The 20,384-nt window shown below is 37.9% G+C and overlaps 1 protein-coding gene across 1 annotated transcript in view; it reads left to right on the forward strand.

Annotated features, from left to right (window-relative positions):
- cntn3a.2 (contactin 3a, tandem duplicate 2) overlaps nt 1-20,384 on the forward strand; it is an 81,260-nt gene that overhangs the window by 56,643 nt on the left and 4,233 nt on the right. The window contains exons 13-22 of the mRNA XM_039652879.2: nt 2,610-2,779; nt 5,145-5,262; nt 7,798-7,956; nt 8,332-8,481; nt 10,198-10,268; nt 10,577-10,811; nt 14,715-14,824; nt 15,236-15,422; nt 16,912-17,024; nt 17,381-17,546. Coding sequence (XP_039508813.2) covers nt 2,610-2,779; nt 5,145-5,262; nt 7,798-7,956; nt 8,332-8,481; nt 10,198-10,268; nt 10,577-10,811; nt 14,715-14,824; nt 15,236-15,422; nt 16,912-17,024; nt 17,381-17,546 — 1,479 coding nt within the window. The remainder of the gene's footprint in view (nt 1-2,609; nt 2,780-5,144; nt 5,263-7,797; nt 7,957-8,331; nt 8,482-10,197; nt 10,269-10,576; nt 10,812-14,714; nt 14,825-15,235; nt 15,423-16,911; nt 17,025-17,380; nt 17,547-20,384) is intronic.

The following is a 20,384-nucleotide window of genomic DNA, read 5'->3' on the forward strand; positions in this document are numbered from 1 at the left end:
CCATCTTATCCAACCTCATGTCCATCATCTCCAGCTTTTCAAATATCCTCTTCAAACTTTCATTTGCCATATACACCAGTCTGTTTTCGTTTGGACTCAGAGATTTAAGAGCCATATTGTCCCTATGTAAAGGAGTAACATCTCCACTCTGCTCTCCGTAACACTTGTTGAAGATTGACACAATGTAAAGCCTATCACCTTTCCTGAATACTAATGAGGGGGGCAGGGGAATTGGGGCAAACTTGAGCCAGTCCCAAAACAAATTAGCATTTAAAAAGCCAAGCCATCAACTAACAGCATGTGGTCAGACAAGTTCCTGTTTTCGGGCCTTTACAGGCATTTACAGGTACGCATAACAACGTTCCAAAGATCCCTGCCAAACAGCACATTTCGCGGGCGTTTTCATTGTCCGAATTCTCCCGTATACACACTTTTTGACGCAGTGTATGTTGTATTATTGTCAACTCATCGATTAAATATTAACCATTATATTCTGCATAATTGGACGTTTTCAAATAAACACTGACGAAAAAAATCATCCGGATTTAGACATATTGTATTTTTATAAAGCGTTCACAGCTTTATGTTTTCCCCGGTGACGAAATCAGGCACATATAAATGTCAGGAAACTGGATTTCTTGCTGCATGTCAATATCTATGGATCTTTGGGAAGTTGTAATGAACATTATATTGAGTGCAACCTCAGTTTAACGGATAATCGCTTGTTTTACTTGCGTATTCGCGGTTTCCCCCTATTTCCCCAGTCATGCAGCAGCTCTTTTGCCACTCAGTCCAGCTAAGGGGGCGTTTTCCAGCGTATAAAAAGTGACGTCAATGCATTACCTCTAGTGAGATTTGGACCCTAAAGGAAAGTAATAGCAAAACTTTAAACCACTACAGTTTTATGAATTACTTGTACACTAACTTTTTGTCCTCTTTGGATGTTGATTCTGTTGGACCCCATTGACTTGCATTGTTTGACAAAAACATTCGACAGAATAAAGAAAGTCATACAAGTTTGGGATAACATGAGGGTATTTTTTGGTGAACTATTCTATCCTAACCTGGCAGTTACGCCAGAACAACAAATAGATTCAGCTGAAAGAGTAAATACAAAGGTGCTTCTGTTTCATGTAGTTTGTTGTGTTTTATATAATGCATTCTGACAGAAAAGTTGTTTGATTGCTTTCTGGGGCTTACATGCGGTTCAGCTCTCCAACTGGCAGGGTTTTTTTTTCTTCTCAGCTCAACTCAACAGGGATGGGATACAGTGGCTTTTTGTGTGTTGTTATAATTACCCATTTTTACGCTCCGCTTATGGCATTGCAATTACCCTGGATTACACTAATGGACTGTGTGAGGGTGTAGGTTATAGGTTGAGCGTGCACAATTTAGAGAAAAATATAGAACGCTGCATTGGCACTCTGGGTTTTACTGAGATTACTCCATACATCACAGTATTTTACAGCTAACTCCGCCCCAGCAGATTTGAATATGAATCTGAAAGGAAGCAATTGGGCAAATGTAAAAACATTGATGTAGTTAAAAAGGGTTATGTCAATTAAATAGAAATTGTTTTTTCCCTGATTGTTTGAAATAAGAGTTCATCACGCTGTTTAAACGTTTTACTTTACAGAACAGAAATATTCCCTCCCAAATTGCTGCCCTCCTCTACAATGAGAATGTCACCTGCCACTGACTAGCAAGTTGTAGACATAACTAAACCCCATTTTTTTAAAGGACGATCCCTTCTATATGATTTACCAAAAAAAAGCTTTTCACCACAGAATAAAAAATAAAAAAGGTAATTGCGACTTTTTTTATCTTGCAATTCTGACTTTTTATCTCAGAATTGCGTGATTTAGTCACAATTGCGAGAAATAAACTGTTTATATGACTTTTTAACACACAATTGGGGGATACAAAGTCGGAATTGCATATTATAAAGTCAGAATTGCGAGATGTAAACACGCAATTGTGAGATAAAAAGTCACAATTTTCTTTTAAAATGTTCAATTTTGTGGCAGAAACAAGCTTCCATACACATACTTATGTAATTCTGTTTTATTTTAATGGTTTATATTTTTTTATAAATAAAAGAGTGTGTTTAGTGCCGTAAGAGTGAGTCTTTTCTCTAAAATAATATATAATAATATGTAAAGCTTTATCATCCTACCAAGTGGGTGGAAGTAAAAATCCCATTAATTTTCTCCAAAGAGAAATGGGTTTTAGCGATATTGTATAAACCTTTCAAGACAGACCTACTTTGAGCTCCACGGTTGTTAATGTGCTTCTATAGAAGTCCATCGCAATGATTCATCATGGGATTAGTAGATCATTCATGTATACAAACACTGTCTTACTCTTACCTTTGTCTGTTTTGCATTTTGTTGTGATTGGTTGGTTTGGTTCCAGGCTCAGAACTCTTGTACATTAGAGCAATTTCAGGCTTTACAACAATGTTTTCCTTATGAGATCAGGTTGAAAAAAAAATAGCCTTTCCATTTTGTGGTTAAGCAAGAGAATTGAGGTATTTATTGTTCATTTAATATTCATTGAATCAACCTTATGACTGGCCATTGAGTAAAGCTGAGTGTGATTTTGAGCAGATCCCACACAAATCACCCAGGGTCCAGTTGACATGGAAATCATCGTCGGGGAGAGCATCGTACTGCCCTGCCAGATCTCCTGTGACCCTGCTCTGGATGTTTCATTCTCCTGGGCCTTCAATGGGCAGCTCCTCAATAAACTGGACCAGCATTATGAGCATGTGGGAGGGGTAAGTCATATTTTATTAGAGATCTTCTCTCCCCATATTCTGTTTATTCTGTCTGTTGTGTCATAAAACTGGAGAAAGATTTTCCACATATAACAAGCATTTCAACCTCACCAAACAATCAATTTCTTTGTGTAAAAGCTTTCTAATGAGATAAAAAATACTGAGTGCACCTTTAATGTCATGGTACCATATACTAACTCTCACAACAAATTAATTTTTATACTCTAATATCTGATTCTAAACAGATGCATCCAGTAGTTTACTGTGCAATACTTCCATTGAGCTATGAGCCAAACCTACTGTTAAAATGTGGAAGACTTCAGGAATCAATTTATCACTTTCTTAGCTGTTGCTTCCACTGCTTAACAGCCCACTATGTTGACTTTGAGCTTCTTTTCCCTCCTCCTCACAGAATAAAAATCAATCCATCAAAGTTATGCCTTTCAGGATCTCAAGTGTAATATCCTCATAAGGCTTTTGAATGGTCAGATCTCAGATTGCTTTTCTCTGGGATGTAATGACGTCTTTCTGGAAATAGTAATGACAGAGAGAATGCCCTAATGAGGACTCACTGGTCAATATTGGATGTGCATGACTCAATTGAGCAATCCTTTAACAGATTCATTAATCACCACCCCTAAAGCCATCAAAAAGATGATTTCTTGCATAGTTTAAGGATCTAAATGAGTTTGTTTTCTGCATTGTGGAAGCAATGGTAAAATAAAATTATCTTTGACTATTATAAAATTATGATAATTTCATGATGAATCTGAACATGTTAAGAAAATGTGGGGGGGGTTCGACATTTGGACACACACATACTGTAGGAAACGCACTCATCTTCATTTAAGCCGGTGATTCTTCTCGGTAATTATATTCCGGTTCTTATGAATTCTCTGAAGCCACCCGTCTTGTAGGATTATCAGCATGAAGTTCACAGCTTGGATGAACTCATTTCCATAATGAAACTAAATTTGTAGCCTAATGTCCTGACTGCTGAAATTGCAGATTTACCTCTTGTTTGCCAACCACAATCTTTTAAATAAAAGCGCACATCTTATCTCATGTAATTTAACTGATTTGAAATCTAAGCGCCTTTTATTAAATTAGTGAAGTTGTCTGTGCCGAATACTTCACAGACAATATCAACATTCAAGCAAATCACCGTCTGTGAATATCAAATAAAAAATCTATTCTATTAAAATGAAGATTTTTGACAGATGGGGAAATAAAGTAGGTATTAACCCTTAAATGCGTGAGTGTTTCGCCAATCATTATTACATATTTGGTGAATCTTTTTTTTTTTTTAAAGAAAAAACCTTATACATAAAACCAGAGAGAAATGAAATAGGAAACTTGAAATGAAACAAAACTTGGCATCAACTTAAACTTGTCCTACATATCTTCATATATATAAGTTAAACGTCACGTCATCATTGTGTATCCGACATTAAAGGTGAATTGCACTTATTGATGTATTAGAGATCCAAAGATTGTTGCGTAGACAAATTATACTAACACTATTACATACCTCGGTTCGCTAGCGACCCTAGACACGTTTTACAAAAAAAAAAAAATGTCAAGACAACGTAACGGTTAAATGTACCCACTCATAGTGCTGTTTATTTAAATAACAGTTATCGAAAAGTTCTTTACAGTAATTAAGGTACACATTTTGATTATAACTACTTGTAATAGTAGTAGTATACTTGATTGTCCTCGAAAGGAAATTTGTTGTGGACTACATTTTGGCCATATTAAAGACAGTATAACTATAATATATGATAATTCTGATGCTTTTTTACTTGATATTTACATGTATCATTATGATTGTGGACATATCAGTATTACTTTAAAAGTAGTCAATCAAGGGAATAGATGAAGTAGGTGAAGTTCACCTCCACTCTTATGAACAACTTTCTTTATCTTTATTAGATTAACAAAGTCATTTAATTGTCGTGTGTGGATTTAGTATTCATCACTTGCACAGTTTCGTATCACAGGGTTTCGGCACACTGAATCCAATCACACTACCTCTTAAATGTGATTAAGCTCTAATTAGCCAATTAGCGAGTGAGCTTGGTTGCTGGGTTCTGCGCGGTGCCGAAGGAGCCTAAGGGTTGGCCAGAGGGAATGTTTATCCATGACGGACATTTCAAATGTAGCAGCGAACAGGCTTTGCCAAAAGTCATCCATTAGCTGTGGAGTTGGGCCACATTTTCATTCCCAAACCCAGCAGGGTGTCTACACTTAGTGAATCACTTGCTGGGGAATAGCAAACTACTCACACATCTTCCCGTCGCTTTAAAGTCTCTTCTGATTGAGTGGATAGTAATGCGTATGTGTGTGTTGTTTATATCTCTAGAGTACATCTGGAGATTTGATGATACGGAATATACAGCTGAAACACGCCGGAAAGTACGTCTGCGTGGTCGACACGGATGTCGAGAGTTTATCGGCTGCGGCTATTTTAATCGTGAAAGGTAAGAGAACAACGGTCAGGGATTTTGGAGGAGCTTTATATGTAGGGTTGGGAATTGGAAGGAAAATCTGATGGAAAGGCGAACATGGTGTTCTTGCTTTGCCATGGAAATGTATCTGTCTGTTGAATTGATCCGTTATTACACGTTCCATTAGATGCAATTAGAGGAACATATCAAAACTGTTGATCAAAGGTCACAAATGAGTTTTAGCCGGATCAATAACTTCCAATTGAAATTAGATTGGCATGCCAGCTTTAACTGCCAGAACCTATAATAATGCTTTATAACAGTATCACATGGTGTAAAAGTAACTATCGCTGCAAGCACAAAACGCAAGTAAAATCTGGCTGTGGCGTGCAAATAAAACCAGTTGTCCACTAAAGGGCCTCACTTGAAATGATTTCAATTATGACAAGTATTAATATTAGCTAAAACAACTAAAAATCAATCAAAAATTCCCTCAACAAATGTTTTTGTTTGTTTTATTCCTTTGCCAAATTATAAACGTGTGATTTTCTAGGTATGGAAAAGTCATGTAAATTCACATAATCATAAAACTCCATGGGAATATAAAAGAACTGGATGTACATTTTAATAGAAATAGTATTCTAAAAGTATTCTTTAAAATCACTAACCCAATCATGAACAACTGGAAAAGTCATTAGTTAAAGGGGACATATCATGCAAAATCCAGTTTTTTAGCCCTTAAATGCATTTTGTTGTATATTTTGAGTGTTTATAAGTACAGAAAAGATGAAATTATTCTCTTCAGGTGCTTCGTTTATATCTTTATATTCTGTTTTGGTCATATTTTTCAACCTGTTCAGATTTTTCTGTTCTCTATGACGTTTTTTGAGTCACCGTGCGTCACCGTATTTGCAGCGGAACTGCCAAATAAGGACAGTGACTACCGGTCCAACACTTCGAGCAATCCGCCATTATTATTTCTCGCTCCGATTTTGTAGTCCAAGCTCAATGATGCAGAAGTTACGTGAGGGCAAGTCAAAATGTTCGGTTGTTGGATGTACGTTAGTGACCTGAAGCACTTCAAGGATTCACACTTCAACAACCTCCGCCAGTATAAAGAAGGGTTTGCCGATTGACTTCGTCTGAATGAGAGGTAACGTTAAATTCCTTCTATCTTTGGAGACGACGAACAGAGCATTTCGATAAGCTGTAAATATCGTTAATAAAAATAAAGTAGTTTACTTTCTTAAAACACATGGTGGTCATGGTTTAGCAGTACCTTTGTCTTTCTTTGTTTTTGTTTTGAAGTAGCGTTACACATCTGCAGTATTATTGTTCTTGAGTTTCATCAATGGTCATTTAGCTGCGTTGTTTTCTGATGCTTTTCTAAACGTATCGTATTGTCAATACAGATTTTTTTTGTGGTAAGATTAGACCGTAGTCATTTATCTTGTCAGTGTGCTTGTTTTAACAAGAGAAATAGTCGACTTTCACCAATAACACAAAACAGTTAACTCGCATACCAATATATCCATATGAAGACGTTGTTCTGCAGGTTCGTCGTCGTCTTTATCAACTCGCTCGCTCTGGCTCGAATATGTAAGGCTTGATGGACAAGTCTTCTGTTGTTGACATTTTATTAACGTGTGAATAAAAATGTTCTCGTATATAATCGTATATCTCTAATCAAACTACAATAATGACCGAACGCGGGGAGTTGAACTGACCGTGAACTCATCGACCTGGAGAGCGGGCGGGGTGTGACGCATCTCCTTTTTATTTAAAGGGGCCGCTTTGAAACGGGTCGCTCAAAGACGCACATCAGAAAAGGGGTAGAAAAGGGGCCTGTGGAGCTATAATAATGAGGAATTCAGACCCAAGCATTGCAGTTATGTTTTATATAGACCACAACGGTATGATTTATATGTAAAAATGAATGATTTAAAAGCATGATATGTACACTTAAAAAAAATGGGAAACCTAAATTGAGCTTCTGAAACTTCTGAAATTCTGCTGTTAAATTACAGAAACTAGGAGTGACTGGCTTTCAAATATTGTTATAGACAATGGAGGGCCTTGTTGTCAAAAGCTTGAGATTCACAGAAGAAAAAAATGTATTATGTGTCTTCATGTTTTTGTGACGGTGCTTTTTAAGTGAGAAACAAAGACTGTCTGATCTCGTAAGTGATGCTGCGAGTGACCCGCGCTGACAAAACCACAAAAGATTATGCTTGGCTTCTTTATATTTCCGCCGAAACGTGTGCGAATCTGACAAAGCAAGGCAGCTCTCTGCACATTTTAATTGGAAGAACCAATTAAAGATGTGCAGAGAAATGTCTGCTTTAAAACAGAAAACAGCTCCAAGCGCACAAGCCTCTGAAAAGCTTCACTGTGGTTCTCGAAGAGATCTAGTGTTCCCACAAAAGCAAATAACACCTTTTAGAGACTGGCCTTATATCACAGAGCTTTAGTGAGGCTTCCTGGCAGGGGGGTGAGTAAGGTTAGATGTCAGTGAAGGTAACTTCATTTCTAATTGCTAATTCACTGGCAATTGTCTGATTGAATCAGGTCCCCCAGGAGCTCCAGATGGTGTAACAGTGGAGGAGATCACGGACAGCACGGCTCAGCTTTCTTGGAGACCCGGCCAGGATAATGGCAGCCCCATCACAAGCTATATCATCCAGGCCAAGACAGCTTTCACAGTGGGCTGGCAAGCGGTGAACACGGGTAACAATACAGGATTAGCTAAATCTAGTCAAGCGGAGCATCAATTCAGCGAGAGGCAGAAATTACCATAGCACGTCTCATATGCTTTTTTAGAAAGAAGCTTATGCTCGCTTTGACTACATATAAGGGCCTTTAAGTATTAACGCAAAACGACTTAATCTGCTCTTTTGCCCTGCTGCTCGAATTCCAATTCATTGGAACAACATCCCACCCTGAAAGAGACATGGAGCAGAACAAGTTTTTTTTTTTAATGTTTCGTGACATTTCTGGCTTACTGTAAACATTGGCTCAAAATTGGGCTGCTGTTGTTGACTTTTCGGCGCTGTGTAATCCAGGTCTGTACGGTTAAACCGAGGCTTTTCTGTTTGCTCTCAGTCCCGGAGGTGATTGATGGCAACACCTTGACGGCAACGGTGGTGGATCTGAACGCATGGGTGGAGTATGAGTTCAGAGTGCTGGCCAGAAACAGCGTTGGCGTGGGGGAACCGAGTCCCGCATCTCTTAAAACAAGAACTGAAGATGCAGGTGAATCACCAATAGTGTTCATTTATACACATTTTTTATTTTGATGCTCCACTTTAGATATTCTAATAACTATATGTAACTTTGCAACTACATGTCAACTTCCAGAACTTGGAAGTTACTGGATTCCTAAAATGCCATTCTGCTCTTTACAGTGATCGTTTGTAAATTATTTTTATCTAACTTACTCAACAATGAATAGTAACAGTATTACTAATTCTAGTAGTATTAGTAGACTGTTAGGTCAGGGATAGGGCTTAGGGTTCAGGTTACTAGAATAAGTTGACATGTACTGTAGTTGCAAAGTTACCGGTACTTACAGACTGTATAATGTCTGTTGGGGTAACCAACACATAAAGAGTTAGAAGATATTCAATCAATCAATCAAATTTCTTTATTCAGTCATGATGTTATTATAGACACAACAATAATCTCCACAACAACAAAATAATAACATTCATTACTAAATAGGAGCATAAAGAAGACATAGTCTTATAAATGAATGCCCCTTTTTTCAATAATCTAAGCTTATACAGAACAGATGGCTCGCCTTTTTTTTTCTTTCCCTTCCTTTATATATATATATATATATATATATATATATTACTTCAGTATTACTTCACATCTAAGTAATTAACAATTACCAATTTAGAAAAAAAAAAAAATACACAAAAAAACCAACAAAAAAACACACAAAAAAACAACAACAACAAAAAACCAAAAAAAAAAAAACAACATTAAGCAGACAGTCTACTATAGAGTTGTTTGAAATTTAGTTGCAAAGTTACTTGTAGTTAGAAGGACTACAAGTATGTCTTTTGCTAAATCGTACATATTTTACGAATTGGCCAATTCGTAAGAATTCGTACGAATGACCTACCCCTTACCCCGCCCATCACGTGGGTTTAGACAAATCGTACTAATTCGTACGAGTGAGGTCGTACGAATTAGTCACTTTTTAATCATTCGTCGAATTCGTACGAATTGGTCGTGAGATAGCGTAGGAAACGATGATCATTAGGATACTTCAATTAAAACTTTGATCAAAACAACTTTTGTTAACTCAACTTTTTATTAGTAAATTTGTTGACCCGATAAACCAAGTGGTCAGAAGCAAACTAGAGTAAATCGTCTTGAAATCAAAATTGACAATTCGTAGACACATCTGACAGAATCACTAAGTATTCTTGATTTGATATAATGCCACCAAGATGGCAAAATTTGGCAAGTCCACTGATAAATTTCATCCTCAAAATGTATAAATTCACCATCAGATTGGTCAGCCAATCAGAACAGAGCTTGCCAAATCGAGAAAGCGCAATCCAGTTTTGTTTTAAGCATGAATCAGATGGTCAGTGAGCGACTGTAGGCGACCCGTGGGTGGGCTGTGATATTGAATCCACCAATGTTAGTGCCCGTATTCTTCAAATGACCATTCCTCAAGTGCCTCTTTGTATAATATAGAATGGATTCTCCGAGCATTATTGTTGAGAGACTCTTGGAAAATGGTGAAATTCACTAGAAACAAAGCCCGTTAACTCAGACGCTGCCCACAGAATCTTTTAAAAGCAGTTGCTATGGGACCGGAGCTCTGTTTCTTTTGATACTTGATAATGAGGCTTTGAGTATAATGAAAAAGAAAAGAAACAATGAGGAGGGCTGCCCTGAATCTGCTGTTCTGAAAACATGGCGCTTTTCTCTTTATTTCCCCATACACAGTTCCTGACACGGCCCCCACCGATGTCGGAGGTGGGGGTGGCTCCAAGTCAGAGTTGGTAATAACATGGGAGGTAAGTCATCTGTCTACATTATCACTCCCTCTGTGCGAGGTAATAGTTTTGGCTAATTAAATGGAATTGAATGGGGGTGTTTATTACCTCAGTCAAAGCCAAGCCTGTTTTCCATCTGGGCCCTTTGCTCCCGTAATGGCATTCAATTCAGATTTGGTTGTATATTAGAAAACGGTTCATTTGCGCTCTCGAGAGGTTGCATCACTTTTGCAGAAACTGTGGGATTTGGAAAGGCACTGGGTGTGAACCTGAGGCCGAATCTGGTCTGTATGTTTTAATATCACTATAGTTTTTTGTTTCCCTCCCAGCCTGTGCCTGAAGACCTACAAAACGGAGATGGTTTCGGCTACATCATCGCTTTCCGGCCGCTGGGAGAGGTCAACTGGACACACGCCGTCACCTCCGTGCCGGCTCAGTCCCGTTACGTGTGCCGAAACGAGAGCATCCTGCCCTTTTCTCCATTTAGCGTCAAAGTGGGTGCCTACAACACCAAAGGCCAGGGACCGTTCAGCCCCGTTACCATTGTGTTCTCAGCCGAGAACGGTGAGACTTTCAGTCGTACAAATGCTTACCTTTTCAGTCATTTCCAGCGTCTTTAATGGATTTTTCTCTTGGCTGTGTTTCTGTACTTGTCTGGCTTTTGTAAGGTGCATAACACTTTCAGAGAACAGGAGCTGGAATTGATTATTTCACCACCAGCACTACAGTATGTTATGGGCAATGCTGAAAGAACATAGCATTTTGTAACAAATGGTCAACAAATGTGATGCGATATAGGAAAACCTGTCGGATGTCACGCTGGTACGTTTTCAGTGAGGTCTAAAAACAGATTTTAAAATTGGGATTTCAATAAATTATAATTCTATAACATCTTGTTTACCATCTCTGAATACATCTTGGGAAAATTCACTAGTTTAGTGCAGAAAAATAGTGATTTATACTGGCAAGTTGAAAACGTCTTTTTCTTTTTAAAGGGGTCATGAACTGGCTTTTTAAATTGTATTATATTGTTGTCTGAGGTCAACTTATGACGTTTGCTTGGTTTTTACATTCAAAAACATTAAAATAAATAAGTAATAGGCTATTTTCTACCCTAGTTTGTGCCTAGCTGAAAAACGCTCGGTTTTTAAGGGCGTCTCGCACTGAAGACTTGGAAGTAAACACCCACTGCTGTGAGTGGATAACAGTTTTGCATATTATAATGAGTTTCAACTCACTCGTCAGTGGGGGAAATTGTTTTGAAAACGTCTGATGTTGTAAAATGGCAACCGGAATGATTCGCCCATACATGTTCGACCCAGAGTCCGTGTGTTGCACCATTCCTGTCAGATCCAATATAGACGGCACAGCACCGTGCTTTACTCTTAATCTGTCTGCAAATCCAGTCTTGTTTACAAAGCAATCCTCAGTGAAATGAAGCGAACAGACGGACAATGTTTTACCCTCATCAGCTGGCATTAAAAATAAAGTTTAGCCATGCACTAGGTAGGCCTATGTTATTTAGCTATGTGTTTAATGCGCGAATCGGTGGGCGGGGCTAAACCAGCCGCGTTGATCTTCTACGTGGGTGGTGTTTTATCCTCTTTGACGTCATAGTTCCCCACTTTGAAAAACGAGTCGTTTGCTGAGCTTGGTGTCAATAAAAGCTTTTATTGGACTAACAATGGTGTTTTCAGTTCTGAAATTTACAGGATATTCTTCTAATATGATGACCTCTTAGATGTCAAAAGCTCAAGGAAAATTTGATTTCTCAATTCATCACCCCTTTAAGAACTCGCACGGTGCAGCAGAGGGGCAAAAAACAACAAAATCAACAAAGTCTGAAGCTGCTCGCTTAAAAGGCCTCTCAATCGTCCAATTTCGCAATGGTTTTCACAGGATGAATTTTGAGTTTTTAAGCTTTGGAATGATTACTAAAATATGTGATATGAAAAAAAGGCAATAGAAAAAGAGCGCCAGTAATAGCAGGACGTTTTTTCTCAAAATTCCGTTTCTGAAAATCACAGCGATCAACCGACTTCAGATAACCACAACTTTTGTTACAGACAAACGATAAAATAAATAAAAACAGATTTGGAAAATATGGTCTCAAAACCTTTAATATGTCAAATTTCACCATGTGGTGGGTTGTCCCAGATTGCCTCACAAATGGTTTCTCCAACACGATTGGGGGCAATTTTCTGTTCTTTTAGCCATAATTTATCATCTTTTAACAGGAAGTGAATATGGTATTTGGCTAAATGTCCAATGTGCAATTTTCTTTTTGCTGTAACTTCAAAGTAAAGCAGTACATAATATTGTGTTGTAAATGTCAGGTGGTTTTATCTCTGAAAGCTCTGAGTGTCTTGCTCAGCATTTGAAGCACCAATGCTGCAATCTTTCATCTGGTTAGGATCCGTTTGAGATGACGGGAAGACAGCGGTGTGTCAGGAAGCTACGGCATTAATTGAATTCCTGTTCAGATAATATTCTTTTGCGTCACTCTACTATCCTGTTAAAATAAAGACCAGTCATTTACCATTTTAGAGGCAAAAGATTTTGCATCAGGCATTTACAAACGATTTTCATCAGCCTCAGATTTGTGCTTCTCCTCGTCTAGTCTTGTCTCTTCTCTCCCCCTCTCCTTTCATTCTTTCTCTTCTAGTCTTGTTGTTTTGGCTTCTCTCCTTAGTTCCTCTCTTTTCTTGATCTCATCTTTTCTCATCTTGTCTCATTGGGTTTCACCTCATCTCTTTCAGTTTTGTCTTGTTTACATCTCTCTTCGTTGCATCCTCTTCTCTTTTCTGTTCTCTTCTCTTCTCTATTCTTTCACTCATTTCATCTCATCTTTTCTTTTTTCTGCCCTGTTTCAGCTTCCCTCGTTCTTCTCTTTTCGTCTCCTCTATTCTCTTCCCTTCTCTCGATCTTGTCTTTTCTCGTTTCTTCTTTGCTCTTTTTATCTCCTCTTATCTCTCTCAGTTTTGGCTCATCTCTTCATTGCATCCTCTTCTCTTCTCTATTCTTTCAGTCTCATTTTGTCTCACCCCATCTCATTTCATCTCATCTTTTCTTTTTTCTGCCCTGTTTCAGCTTTAGTTCTTCTCTTTTCGTCTCCTCTATTCTCTTCCCTTCTCTCGATCTTGTCATCTCTCCTTTCTTTGCTCTTTTATCTCCTCTTATCTCTCTCAGTTTTTGGCTCATTTCTATCTCTCTTCATTGCATCCTCTTCTCTTCTCTATTCTTTCAGTCTTTCAGTCTCATTTTGTCTCACTCCTTCTCATTTCATCTCATCTTTTCTTTTTTCTGCCCTGTTTCAGCTTCCCTCGTTGCATCTTCTCTTTTCGTCTCCTCTATTCTCTTCCATTCTCTCGATCTTGTCTTCTCTCGTTTCTTCTTTGCTCTTTTTATCTCCTCTTATCTCTCTCAGTTTTGGCTCATTTCCATCTCTCTTCATTGCATCCTCTTCTCTTCTCTTCGTCTCATTTTGTCTCACCCCGTCTCATTTCATTTTGTCTGCCCTGTTTCAGCTTCCCTAGTTCTTCTCTTCTCTTCTCTATTCTTTCAGTCTCATTTTGTCTCACCCCGTCTCATTTCATCTCATCTTTTCTTTTTTCTGCCCTGTTTCAGCTTCCCTCGTTGCATCTTCTCTTTTCGTCTCCTCTATTCTCTTCCCTTCTCTCGATCTTGTCTTCTCTCGTTTCTTCTTTGCTCTTTTTTTCTCTTCTTATCTCTCTCAGTTTTGGTTCATTTCCATCTCTTTTCGTCGTGTCCACTTTCCTTTTGTTTTTGTCTCTTCCCGTCTCATTTCATCGTGTCTCTCATCTCTTTCTCTTTTAGTCTCATCTCGGCTTCTCTCCTTGTTCCATCGTAGTTATCCTCGCCTCCTTTAGTCTCTTCACTCCTCTTGAGCTCCTCGTGTCTTCTGTCCTTTTATCTCATCTCACCTCTCTGTTTTGTCTCATTTACATTTACTCTTTTTGTTGCATCCTCTTCTTTTCTTTCAGTATTGTCTCATTTTGGACTGCTCTCCTTGCTTCATCTTGTTTTTGTCTTAAATATCGCTTTCGCTTCTCTTTTTTCCTCTTCCGTCCCGTTTTGGCCTCTCTCTTTGTTGGATCCTAGTTATTTTCTCATCTCGTCTCCTGTTGGTTTATCTCTCTTCTCATTTATTTCTCTCTTAATTGTATCCTGTTCTCTTTTCTTCTTGTCTTTTCTCATTTTGGTCTTCTCGCCTCATAGTCTTTTTCCGTAGTTATCTCTACTCTCCGGTCTCGTCTCTTTTCTTTTAATCTTGTCTGGTTTTCTCTCCTCTCGATTTATGTCTTGTTTACATCTCTCTTCATTGTATCCTCCACTCTTTTATTTTAGTCTCTTCTCTTTCTGTTTTGTTTCATCGTCTCATTTGTCATCTTCTTCTCTTCTGTCTTTATGTATTCATCTTTTTCCCCTTTTTCTCTTTCCCCGCAGAGCCCAGTGGCGTTCCAGACGGCGTGTGGGCCAGAAGCATATCTGCCACTGAAATTGAAGTGAACTGGCACATTCTCAGCACTTCCCCAGAAAGAGTGTTGGGCTATGAGGTGCGTCCCTTCTTCTAAATGGAAAAGACTCTCTGTCCGGTTTTGAAATGCACCGTGGGTTCTGTCAGAGCCTGTCATCTCCCACGCTGCACCTCAAAGTTCCCTCTGTACCCATGGAAACGCTCCATTTGGAAATAAGAATAGGGCACCCTGTTCTTACCGTATGCATGGGGGGCCCTCTCTGCGGCATGGGCGAAATGGCTTTTCTTCATCATTTTAAGGGCAGAGAACACATTACACATTCCTCTCTGAAACTTTTCATCCATGTCACCTCAAAACCCAATGTGTGGAGAGGAAAAAAGTGAAATACTCCTGAATAATGATTCTCATGCACTGAACATAATGGTGTCGTAGCATTATAGTCTTTAGATCCCACAGTCTGTGCTTTCTCTCTGTTGCTCTTGAAATCAGGTGGTGTACTGGGAGGATGATACAAAACCAGAGACCATGGGCAAAGTCAGAGTGTCTGCCAATCAGAACAAAGTTAACATCAGTAGTCTGAGAGGATACACTCAGTATTTCCTGACAGTGAGCGCTTTCAACACGGCGGGCACTGGCCCTCTTTCTCCTACTATCAATGTGACCACCAAGAAGTCCCGTGAGTATTAACCGTTCGTTCATATATAATTTAGGCCTCTTCTGCAGATTTATAAAAATTTAATGTGGCATTTTCTTCAATTGTAGAAGTATTGTAAATGTAGACCTGACCATTTCATTGTTTAACCTTCAAATGGTCTTCGTTTCCTGTTTACACTTCTGGGCTTCGGGGTACGACCCCAACAATTGATTGAGCAATTGTACAAAAAATATTCATTTTTAATCATACAAATAATATATCATTTTTTTGTTTACTTCTCATCTATTCATTAATGCTGTGTTTTTGGAGATATAAAGTACTTTTGTATACATATACCACACAATTCCTCAACTATTTATTTATGATACATTGCATTTATGCTGTAGTACTAGGCCTTAAAAAAATTCAGATTTATGCCAGATTATTATTATTTTTATTTATTGACACGTGTGTGTATATATATATATATATATATATATATATTTTTTTTTTTTTTTTTTTTTTCACATTTCCAATTCATTTCAATGTGGGGTCATATTGGCCTGAAGATCAGAAGTGTAAACATTTTTTTTTTTTACATACCTTCAGAACAACCGTATCAATCCCAGTTCAGTGTGTGTATAGATAGATAATGTATGAAAAGTAACAAAATATTATTCCACTGAGATGAAGGAAACCTTTTTTTATTAAGTAAAAGTCATATAGACCCCATGACCCGATTGAGGGCTACACATTACTGTTCAAAAGTTTGGCATTGGTACATAAAAAAATGTAGACTCATCTTCACTAAGGCTGCATTTATTTGATCAAAAATACAATAAATACAATAATATTCTGAAATATGTTTTCTGTTTTAATATATATTCAAATTTAATTTATCAAACCAAATTCCAGCATCATTACTCCAGTCTTTAGTGTAACGTGATCCTTCAGAAATCATTCTAATATGCTGATTTGATGCTCAAGAATCAATCATTTTGCTACTTAATAATTTTGTGGAAACTGTGATGTATTTTTTCAGGATTTCTTGATGAATAAAAAAGCTCAAAAGAACAGCATTTATTTGAAATAAAAATAAAAAAAGTAAAGATTCCCTGCTGAATAAAAGTATTAATTTCTTTCACAACATTCTTACTAATCCCACAATTTTAAACGGTAATCTGTATATTTAAAGGATTCAGATAATGGAAAATAGAAATTTAAACAAATGTTCACGCTGCTTTTTCTCATACAACTTTAAAGTAAACTTGTGTGCTATTCATATGACCTCAAAAGACTTGTAATACAAATCACATGGACAACTTGAAGAATGACTGTCCTTGGTCTTTTGTTTTTTGCAAAAAATTTTGTTTTATGTTTCACAAAGTTTGAAAGAGAATTTTCATTTTTAGTTTTAGATTAGTTCCTGTTTAAGTATAATACGTAATGAACAAACAGACGCCTCTCTTTCTCTCGTTCTCAGTGATGTTGTCACACGTGCACAGTAACTAATGGCTGTGTTTCCCCTCAGCACCCGGGCAGCCACCTTTGAACGTGGAGTGGAACCTGATTGGCTCGAAGCTCACTGTTCATTGGGAGCCTGTCATTTCTCTGGAGATGGAGTCAGATGTTACTGGGTATCAGGTAAGTGCTTCCCAGCAATGTAAACCTCAAAGCCAAACTCTACGGCATTATTTTCACATAATCCTATTAGCTTGTTCTATTCCAGTGAGCATTTAGGAAACAACTACATTAAAGTGCTTCTATTATTTCTCTTGTTGGACCATTACCCACCTTTGTGGGAACGGAAATTAAAAATAAAACTAATTTCGAACGCAGATCTACACCATATATGCTGTACAGTATCGCAAAAACACCAGGTGTGCTAATAAACACTGCGGTTTCCCCACAGTGTATGATAATTTGATTTATTGACTAAAATAGCTTGTGCTGAATAAATCTAAGAGGTTGTTAGGACGTCTCTCATTTGGTCTCTGCAGGTGACTTACAGAAGAAACCGGCATAAAGAAATATACTCGATAACAACAAATCTGACCTCGGTGGAGCTCACCCTACCTGCAGATGACGATTACATCATTCAGATACGAGCGCTGAGCGACGGCGGGGAAGGCATGCCAACCGAGCCCATCAACATACATAAACTTAGTAAGATCATGCTGTTTTTTCTAAGATCTCCGCCATGCGATACATTTGAGTATGGTGGTTGTCTGAAATGAGGGGTCATTTTAATTTATTTATTTATTGGTGTTTTTTTTTTTTTTTTTTTTTTTTTGTAGTCCTATGTACACTACTTTTCAAAAGTTTGGGGGTCTATATAGTTTTTTTTGTTTTGTTTTTTCAATGAAATTAATTATTTTATTCAATAAGGACGCATTTAATTTATAGAAAATGACAGTAATGACATTTATAGTGGCACAAAAATCTTTTTCATATAAATGCTGTTCTTTTTAACTTTCTATTCATCAAAGTATCCACAAACTTATTAAGTAACTTTTTAAATTAAACATTGATTGTAATGGTCATCTAAATAGAAAAATCAGGATATGACAATAATTCCTGAGGAATAAATTACATTATATATTTGTATATATATATATACTGTATATATATATATATATATATATATATATATATAGAAAACAGCTATTTTAAATTCAAATAATATTTTACAATATTACTATTTTTACTGTATTTTTTATAAATAAATGCAGCCTTTGTGAGCATAAAGCTACGTTCACACCGGACGGGAATAGCGCGTCAGGCGCAAATGATTTCAATGTTAAGTCAATCCAAGACGCGTTACGCGCGTAAAAATTCCTGCGGCGCGGAAGACGCGAATACGCCTCATTCGCACGTATGGCGCAAATCATGCGAATACGCCTCATTCGCACGTAAGGGCATTACGCGCGAATTATTTAGTTAGTGCCATGCATTCACTCGTTTGACGCGAATTCGCGTCTGCCGCCCGAGTTGAAAAATCTGAACTTCGCGTCCGGTGTGAACGCAGCATAAGACTTATTTTTCAAAATATATAAAAATCATACTAAGCTCAAAGTTTTGAACAGGAGTGCAAATTAATGTTTCAGATCGATTTAGACAGTTTCCAGGTTAAAGGAAATAGACTATATGGCATGTAACACTCTTTTCACCATCCAATTCTCAACGGATCAAATTAAGTCGTCCCTACATTTTTTATATTTAAATTTCCTGTTTCACTCTGAAAGCTTAAAGGGGTCATGAACTGGCTTTTTAAATTTTATTATATTGTTTTCTGAGGTCAACTTATGACGTTCGCTTGGTTTTTACAATAAAAAACATCACAATGAATAAGTAATAGGCTATTCTCTACCCTAGTTTTGAGCCTAGCTCAAAAGTTTTATGGGCATCTCGCATTGAAGACTTGGAAGTAAATGCCCACTGCTGTGAGTGGATAACAGTTTTGAGTATTATAATGAGCTTCAACTCACTCGCGTATGCAGCGACTGTCTTCTTCCACAACCAGGCACTGCACAATATTTTGTAACGGCATGTTTATTGCTCAGTAGCTCGATCCGGTTTGCTACCTCACGAGGTAGGAATCTATGATATTTAGCTATGCGTGTAATTCACGAATCGGTGGGCGGGGCTAAAACGGCCGTGTTGAAGTAGGCGTTGATCTTCTTCTGCGGGGGTGGTGTTTTATCCTCTTTGTCGTCACAGTTCCCCACTTTGAAAAACGAGTCATTTGCTGAGCCTGGTGTCAATAAAAGCTTTTATTGGACTAACAAGGACGTTTTCAGTTCTGAAACTTACAGGATATTCTTATAATATGATGACCTCTTAGATGTCAAAACCTTAGATGTTCATCACCCCTTTAAGAAATCTAAAAACTGACTCACAGATCTTTCTGAATCAGATGTGAGCAAAACTTGTGGCTGAATTGTTTACTCTATCTACAGTATGTATTCTTGTTGACGGTTATGAACATGATACAGGGGCATTAGAGCACTGTGATTTTGCCAAGAAATGTTTCTGAATCTTCCTTTTTGTTGATCCTGGTCCATTCCTGTACAAAAATGTAGTCCTAACCCTATCCATATTCCTTAAAGGGAGACTCCACCCAAAAATGAAAATTCTGTCATAATTTACTCACCCTCAAGTTGTTGCAAACCTGTATGAGTTTCTATGTTCTGATGAACACAAAGGAAGATATCCCGAAGAACGATTGGAACCAAACAGTTGTGGGGCATCATTGACTTCCATAGTATTTTTTTTTCTACTATGGAAGTCAATGGTGCCAAACAACTGTTTGGTTCCAATCGTTCTTCGGGATATCTTCCTTTGTGTTTGGCAGAAGAAAGAAACTTTCGAGAAACTCGAACCTCCCTTTAACCCTACCCATAACCTATCCCCAAAATCCGAGGCAAATGAGACGTGAACAACACTAATGTAGAAGCAGCTAACCCTGTTTGTAAGCCTAAACGTGACATCAACTGTAAACTTGTCCCTCTCTGATTGGTTGATTGAAATTCTGTTCTGAAAATGAAATGGCATTCATCCTCCCTCACATTCACGGATTAGTACTTCTATGAACATGCAACAAGCTAAAGGGAGGGGGAAAAAAACACTTCCTGATGTCCCTGTTGGACACTGTTACTTTGGATAAATTCGTGATTTATGAATTCGATTGTATCAGTTGTTTATATTTCGGCTCATTTATTACACGTCTGCATCCTCACATATTATTACATTTGCGTGCATGAGTTAAACCTGCAGGCGTGTGCAAAGCACATTCACTGCCCTCCGCTTTTCAAGGCCCACGATGTAAAAGATAAATATCCAATGCCAAAGAGATATTAAACACACAGGCCCCTATAAAATAAACAATGCACAGTTGACCTCATAATGTTCTCGTCCTGTTCCCCCGAGTGAACAGCGCAGGTGCAGTTTGCAGTGTAGACGTTCTGTTACGGCAGCCCACAGAGTTTAATGCGCATCTCTAAA

This window comes from Pimephales promelas, chromosome 20 (genome assembly GCF_988280905.1).
Source record: "Pimephales promelas chromosome 20, fPimPro1.hap1.1, whole genome shotgun sequence".
Classification (NCBI taxonomy): domain Eukaryota; kingdom Metazoa; phylum Chordata; class Actinopteri; order Cypriniformes; family Leuciscidae; genus Pimephales; species Pimephales promelas.